The sequence below is a fragment of the Grampus griseus genome (assembly GCF_964374135.1).
Source record: "Grampus griseus genome assembly, chromosome: 17".
NCBI lineage: Eukaryota > Metazoa > Chordata > Mammalia > Artiodactyla > Delphinidae > Grampus > Grampus griseus.
Window position 1 is genome coordinate 813495 of NC_139011.1, and position 8071 is coordinate 821565.

General features: G+C 66.7%; 1 protein-coding gene across 11 annotated transcripts in view; it reads left to right on the forward strand.

The window, feature by feature from the left end:
* Window positions 1-7420, forward strand: part of LOC309835591 (plectin) — a 54352-nt gene extending 46932 nt beyond the window's left edge. For all 11 annotated transcript variants that reach the window (XM_082675165.1, XM_082675166.1, XM_082675169.1 and 8 more), the window contains one exon: window positions 35-7420. In XM_082675165.1, the coding sequence (XP_082531291.1) occupies window positions 35-6253 (6219 nt within the window). In that variant the 3' untranslated portion in view covers window positions 6254-7420. The remainder of the gene's footprint in view (window positions 1-34) is intronic.
* Window positions 7421-8071: the final 651 nt, after the last annotated feature.

Sequence of the window (8071 nt, forward strand, 5' to 3'; positions counted from 1 at the left end):
GCATGGCCCTGACCGCCCCCTTCCCCCTTCGCAGATGCAGATGGTGCGGCAGGAGCAGCTGCTTCAGGAGACCCAGGCCCTGCAGCAGAGCTTCCTCTCCGAGAAGGACAGCCTGCTGCAGCGGGAGCACCTCATCGAGCAGGAGAAGGCCAAGCTGGAGCAGCTCTTCCAGGACGAGGTGGCCAAGGCGCAGCAGCTGCGTGAGGAGCAGCAGCGGCAGCAGCAGCAGCTGCAGCAGGAGAAGGAGCAGCTGGCGGCCAGCATGGAGGAGGCCCGGCGGCGGCAGCGCGAGGCCGAGGAGGAGGTGCGGCGCAAGCAAGAGGAGCTGCGGTGCCTGGAGCTGCAGCGGCACGAGCAGGAGAAGCTGCTGGCGGAGGAGAACCAGAGGCTGCGTGAGCGGCTGCAGCACCTGGAGGAGGAGCGCCGGGCTGCACTGGCCCACCCGGGGGAGGTCGCTGCCTCTCAGGCTGCGGCCGCCAGAGCCCTGCCCAATGGCCAGGACGCAGCCGACGGCCCGGCCGCCGTGGCAGAGCCTGATTACGCCTTTGACGGCCTGCGGCAGAAGGTGCCGGCCCAGCGGCTGCAGGAGGTAGGCATCCTGAGCACAGAGGAGCTCCAGCGGCTGGCGCAGGGCCGCACCACGGTGGCCGAGCTCGCTCAGCGGGAGGATGTGCGCCACTACCTGCAGGGCCGCAGCAGCATCGCCGGCTTGCTGCTGAAGCCTGCCGACGAGAAGCTGACCATCTACGCGGCCCTGAGGAGGCAGCTGCTGAGCCCGGGCACAGCCCTCATCCTGCTTGAGGCCCAGGCGGCCTCAGGCTTCCTACTGGACCCCGTGCGGAACAGGCGGCTGGCCGTCAACGAGGCCGTGAAGGAGGGCGTCGTGGGCCCTGAGCTGCATCACAAGCTGCTGTCGGCCGAGCGCGCCGTCACTGGCTACAAGGACCCCTACACCGGGGAGCAGATCTCCCTCTTCCAGGCCATGAAGAAGGACCTCATCGTCCGGGAGCACGGCATCCGCCTGCTGGAGGCCCAGATCGCCACGGGCGGCATCATCGACCCCGTGCACAGCCACCGCCTGCCCGTGGACGTGGCCTACCAGCGCGGCTACTTCGACGAGGAGATGAACCGTGTCCTGCAGGACCCCAGCGACGACACCAAGGGCTTCTTCGACCCCAACACGCACGAGAACCTCACTTACCTGCAGCTGCTGGAGCGCTGCGTGGAGGACCCCGAGACGGGCCTGCGGCTCCTGCCGCTCACAGACCAGGCTGCCAAGGGTGGTGAGCTGGTCTACACCGACTCGGAGGCCCGGGACGTGTTTGAGAAGGCCACCGTGTCCGCTCCGTTCGGCAAGTTCCAGGGCAGGACGGTGACCATCTGGGAGCTCATAAACTCCGAGTACTTCACGGCCGAGCAGCGACGGGACCTGCTGCGGCAGTTCCGCACGGGCAAGGTCACCGTGGAGAAGATTATCAGGATCGTCATCACCGTGGTCGAGGAGCACGAACAGAAGGGCCAGCTCTGCTTCGAGGGCCTGCGTGCCCTGGTCCCTGCTGCGGAGCTGCTTGAGAGCAGGGTCATTGACCGTGAGCTCTTCCGCCAGCTGCAGCAGGGCGAGCGCTCCGTGCAGGAGGTAGCCGAGGCGGAGGCCGTGCGGCGGGCCCTGCGGGGCTCCGGCGTCATTGCGGGTGTGTGGCTAGAGGAGGCAGGGCAGAAGCTGAGCATCTACGAGGCCCTGAGGAAAGATCTGCTGCAGCCAGAGGCAGCTGTGGCCCTGCTGGAGGCCCAGGCCGGCACCGGGCACATCATCGACCCCACCACCAGCGCACGGCTGACTGTGGACGAGGCAGTGCGCGCCGGCCTCGTGGGGCCCGAGCTACACGAGAAGCTGCTGTCGGCCGAGAAGGCTGTGACAGGCTACAAGGACCCGTACTCAGGGCAGAGCGTGTCCCTGTTCCAGGCCCTGAAGAAGGGTCTCATCCCCAGGGAGCAGGGCCTGCGTCTGCTGGACGCCCAGCTGTCCACAGGTGGCATCGTGGACCCCAGCAAGAGCCACCGTGTGCCCCTGGACGTCGCCTGTGCTCGGGGCTACCTGGATAAGGAGACCAGCACCGCCCTTTCAGCACCCGAGGACAACGCCAAGACCTACTACGAACCCCGTACGGGGCAGCCCGTCACCTACAGCCACCTCCAGCAGCAGTGCCGCCCCGACCAGCTGACGGGGCTGAGCCTGCTGCCGCTCTCGGAGGAGGCTGCCCGGGCCCGGCAGCAGGAGCTCTACTCCGAGCTCCAGGCCCATGAGGCCTTCCAGAAGGCCACTGTTGAGGTCCCCGTGGGCAGCTTCCAGGGCAGGACGGTGACAGTGTGGGAGCTCATCAACTCCGAGTACTTCACGGCCGAGCAGCGGCAGGAGCTGCTGCGCCAGTTCCGCACGGGCAAGGTCACCGTGGAGAAGGTCATCAAGATCCTCATCACCATCGTGGAGGAAGTGGAGACCGTACGGCGGGAGAGGCTCTCTTTCAGTGGCCTCCGAGCCCCTGTGCCGGCCAGCGAGCTCCTGGCCGCCGGGGTCCTCAACAGCACCCAGTATGAGCAGCTCAAGGATGGCAAGACGTCGGTCAAGGACCTCTCGGAGCTGGACTCGGTGCGGACACTCCTCCAGGGGAGCGGCTGCCTTGCTGGCATCTACCTGGAGGACTCCAAAGAGAAGGTGACCATCTACGAGGCCATGCGGCGCGGCCTGCTCAGGCCCAGCACCGCCACCCTCCTGCTTGAGGCCCAGGCAGCCACTGGCTTTCTGGTGGACCCTGTGCGGAACCAGCGTCTGTACGTGCACGAGGCCGTGAAGGCCGGTGTCGTGGGCCCTGAGCTGCACGAGAAGCTGCTGTCGGCTGAGAAGGCCGTGACAGGCTACAAGGATCCCTACTCAGGCAGCACCATCTCTCTCTTCCAGGCCATGAAGAAGGGCCTGGTCCTCAGGGAGCACGGCATCCGCCTGCTGGAGGCCCAGATCGCCACGGGCGGCATCATCGACCCCGTGCACAGCCACCGCCTGCCCGTGGACGTGGCCTACCAGCGCGGCTACTTCGACGAGGAGATGAACCGCGTCCTGCAGGACCCCAGCGACGACACCAAGGGCTTCTTCGACCCCAACACGCACGAGAACCTCACTTACCTGCAGCTGCTGGAGCGCTGCGTGGAGGACCCCGAGACGGGCCTGCGGCTCCTGCCGCTGAGAGGGGCAGAGAAAGCAGAGGTGGTGGAGACCACGCGGGTGTACACCGAGGAGGAGACCCGGAGGGCCTTCGAGGAGACACAGATCAACATCCCTGGGAGCGGCAGCCACAGTGGCTCCACCATGTCCCTGTGGGAGGTGATGCAGTCGGACCTGATCCCCCAGGAGCAGCGGGCCCAGCTGATGGCCGACTTCCAGGCCGGCCGCGTCACCAAGGAGCGTATGATCATCATCATCATCGAGATCATCGAGAAAACCGAGATAGTCCGCTCACAGAACCTGGCTTCCTTCGACCACGTCGGCCGCCGCATCACCGCCGAGAACCTGTACGAGGCCCGGGTCATCTCCCGCGAGTCCTACAGCCTGCTCCGGGAGGGCGCCAGGAGCCTCCGCGAGGTGCTGGAGGCCGAGTCCGCCTGGCACTACCTCTACGGCACGGGCTGTGTGGCCGGCATCTACCGGCCCAGCTCCAGGCAGACGCTGACCATCTACCAGGCCCTCAAGAAGGGGCAGCTGAGTGCCGAGGTGGCCCGCCAGCTACTAGAGGCACAAGCGGCCACGGGCTTCCTGCTGGACCCGGTGAAGGGCGAGCGGCTGGCCGTGGATGAGGCCGTGCGGAAGGGCCTGGTGGGCCCCGAGCTGCACGACCGGCTGCTGTCGGCTGAGCGGGCCGTGACCGGCTACCGTGACCCCTACACGGAGCAGACCATCTCGCTCTTCCAGGCCATGAAGAAGGACCTGATCCCCACCGAGGAGGCCCTGCGGCTGCTGGACGCTCAGCTGGCCACGGGCGGCATCATCGACCCGCGTCTAGGCTTCCACCTCCCGCTGGAGGTGGCCTACCAGCGCGGCTACCTCGACAAGGACACGCACGATCGGTTGTCAGAGCCCAGCGAGGTGCGCAGCTACGTGGACCCCTCCACGGACGAGCGCCTCAGCTACACGCAGCTGCTCCGGCGGTGCCGCCGCGACGAGGCCAGCGGCCAGCTCCTCCTGCCGCTCGCGGACGCCCGCAAGCTGACCTTCCGTGGCCTGCGCAAGCAGATCACGGTGGAGGAGCTGGTGCGCTCGCAGGTCATGGATGAGGCCACGGCGCTGCGGCTGCAGGAGGGCCTGGCCTCCGTCGAGGAGGTCTCCAAGGACCTGCAGAAGTTCCTCGAGGGTACCAGCAGCATCGCTGGCGTCCTCGTCGACGCCACCAGGGAGCGGCTGTCGGTGTACCAGGCCATGAAGAAGGGCATCATCCGCCCCGGCACGGCCTTCGAGCTCCTGGAGGCGCAGGCGGCCACCGGCTACGTCATCGACCCCATCAAGGGGCTCAAGCTAACCGTGGAGGAGGCCGTGCGCGTGGGCATCGTGGGTCCCGAGTTTAAGGACAAGCTGCTGTCGGCCGAGCGTGCCGTCACCGGCTACAAGGACCCCTACTCCGGGAAGCTCATCTCCCTCTTCCAGGCCATGAAGAAGGGTCTGATCCTGAAGGACCACGGCATCCGGCTGCTGGAGGCCCAGATCGCAACGGGCGGCATCATCGACCCCGAGGAGAGCCACCGCCTGCCCGTGGACGTGGCCTACCAGCGCGGCCTCTTTGACGAGGAGATGAATGAGATCCTGACCGACCCCTCGGACGACACCAAGGGCTTCTTTGACCCCAACACGGAGGAGAACCTCACCTACCTGCAGCTGATGGAGCGCTGCGTCACTGACCCCCAGACGGGGCTGCGGCTCCTGCCGCTGAAGGAGAAGAAGCGGGAGCGGAAGACATCCTCTAAGTCCTCGGTGCGCAAGCGGCGTGTGGTCATCGTGGACCCGGAGACAGGCAAGGAGATGTCGGTGTACGAGGCCTACCGCAAGGGCCTTATCGACCACCAGACCTACCTGGAGCTGTCCGAGCAGGAGTGCGAGTGGGAGGAGATCACCATCTCCTCATCGGACGGCGTGGTCAAGTCCATGATCATCGACCGCCGCTCGGGCCGCCAGTACGACATCGATGAGGCCATCGCCAAGAGCCTCATCGACCGCTCGGCGCTGGACCAGTACCGCGCCGGCACGCTCTCCATCGCCGAGTTCGCCGACATGCTCTCAGGCAACGCCGGCGGCTTCCGCTCACGCTCGTCCTCCGTGGGGTCCTCCTCTTCCTACCCTATCAGCCCCGCTGTCTCCAGGACCCAGCTGGCCTCCTGGTCCGACCCCACCGAGGAGACGGGCCCCGTGGCTGGCATCCTGGACACGGAGACGCTGGAGAAGGTGTCTATCACAGAGGCCATGCACCGCAACCTGGTGGACAACATCACCGGGCAGCGTTTGCTGGAAGCGCAGGCCTGCACTGGGGGCATCATCGACCCCAGCACCGGCGAGCGCTTCCCCGTCACCGACGCCGTCAACAAGGGCCTGGTGGACAAGATCATGGTGGACCGCATCAACCTGGCCCAGAAGGCCTTCTGCGGCTTCGAGGACCCACGCACCAAGACCAAGATGTCGGCCGCCCAGGCCCTGAAGAAGGGTTGGCTCTACTACGAGGCAGGCCAGCGCTTCCTGGAGGTGCAGTACCTGACGGGTGGCCTCATCGAGCCCGACACGCCAGGCCGCGTGGCCCTGGACGAGGCCCTGCAGCGCGGCACCGTGGATGCCCGCACCGCCCAGAAGCTGCGCGACGTTAGCGCCTACTCCAAGTACCTCACCTGCCCCAAGACCAAACTCAAGATCTCCTACAAGGACGCGCTGGACCGCAGCATGGTGGAGGAGGGCACGGGCCTGCGGCTGCTGGAGGCTGCCGCCCAGTCCAGCAAGGGCTACTACAGCCCCTATAGCATCAGCGGCTCCGGCTCCGCGGCCGGCTCGCGCTCCAGCTCGCGCACCGGCTCCCGGGCTGGCTCCCGTCGCGGCAGCTTTGACGCCACCGGCTCGGGCTTCTCCATGACCTTCTCTTCCTCGTCCTACTCGTCCTCGGGCTATGGCCGCCGCTACGCCTCAGGGCCCGCGCCCTCCGCGGGGGGCCCTGAGTCAGCGGCAGCCTGACCCCTTCCTGCACCCCGCCTCCCGCTCTGCATGTGGCCAGACTCCCCGCCCAGGTGCTGGGGTCTTTAATGTTTCAAGGTGTCTTCCTCCCAAGCGGTGCCTAAAGTTTAACCAAAAAGTACAGACTAACACGTTAACATGTATCTGTTGTCCAGACAGCCTGTCTCTTGGGGGCCGGGGCCAGTCCAGCCCCACTGACCACCTCGCGCCCCCCACCCCCCCCACCCCAGGTCTCCCCGCTTCTCTTTACCTGCCACTCACCACAGCCAGGTGCCTTGGAGGGTCCAGAGCTGGGCCCCCAACTCAGCCCTCTCATCTCCCCAGGGGGGTTCCATCTGGGCGAGGTTCCCCCAGCCCTGTAGGCCGGCCCCCCCCCAACCCCCAGCCACCTGCTCGGGCAGCAGGCGTCGGCCCCGCCAGTAGCAGGGCCCTCAGCGCCAGCGTTTTCTCCTGTTTCCGGGACTGACCTGCTTGCTCAGTGGGCCTTGCTGGGGAGGGAGGGAGGGAGTCCTGGGTCAGCCATCTCTTCTAGGCTGCCCAGGGAAGCCCCTTCCCCATGGGAAGATGAGGGTCCAGTCTGCAGACCCAGCTGGCCCGGGCCAGGCCCCAGCCTGTTCCCGGCTCCATTCCCAGCCCCCAACCTGTGCCCGAGACCCCACGCCTCTGGCTTCAGCCTTCCAGCCTCAGCTCCCTAGTAAGTGCCTTCTGTGTCCCCCTTCGCACCCCAGGCCCCGAGGACCCAGACCTGGGGTGGGAGACAGACCCTCCTGGTGAAAGGCTCACCACTGCCCAGCTCTTGGGCGTGCCGGCCGGGAATGACTGGGCTTCTGCAGGCTTCTTGCCCTCCGTGGGCCCACTGTCCCCTGGAACCTGTGGAACCCCACCCTGGGTGCTGCCTGCCTGCCTGCCTCTCCCAGGGCTCCTCAATCCCTGTGTTGGGCCTGGGGACAAGGCAGCCCAGCCCGGTGCCACCAGTCCTGTCCCATCCAGCCCCGCGCCCTGGTGGCTTCTGCCCCCGCCTCTGCTCTCCGACTGAGCTTTGCACATCCCACTAACCCAGGTAGGTGGCGGGTGGAGGCCCAGGCTTCGGCTGCCTCTGAGGACAGAACACTAACCCGACCACGGCGGGCCTGCGGCGCTCGCCCAAATAAAAGCAATTCCAACTTTCCCGCGGGTCCTGTCTCACTTTTTGTTCTGAGGTCAGCTTGTGTGTTGGGCTAAGGGGGTGCTGCGGCCCCAGGCTCTGAGCTTGGCCACTGTGTCCTGGCCTGGGGCAGAAGAACCGGGTCTCGTGAAGACGCTGGCCGGGGGCTGCACCCCTCAGAGAAACCCAGGCTGAGTGACCCAGAGCATAGGGCGAGGTGGAGGCCGGGCCAGCTGGGGCCTGCTCAGCCCAGGTGGTGACCTGTCCCTCGGCCCAGCCCCCCAGGCTGGGTTTGTGATTGGCGCTTACGTCTGAGACGGGGGTCTTACGTGCCCTTCGGTCGGTCGTTGATTGTGTGGAAGAGGCAGCGTGACCCCTGGGTAAGGTGGTCCGTGTCAGCCAAGGGTAACCCTCCAGAGAAGGGTGCAGTCACGAGCCTGAGCGGCGGCGGTGGAGGAGGGTGAGTGGGGCAAGCCACCCGGTGAGCCACCGGCTCTGAGGCCATGAGGCCCTGACCCATGCCATCTCCCTGCTTTGCCCCAGGGGGTGGCCCCTCATCCTTGGGGGTCTAAAGTCCTGGTTACCCAGCCCTTGTCGGGCTCTGCTCTCTTGCCCACTTGCAGTTAAACCTGGGCGTGGAAGTACCAGGATGCCCGGGGCAGCAGCCCTGCCTC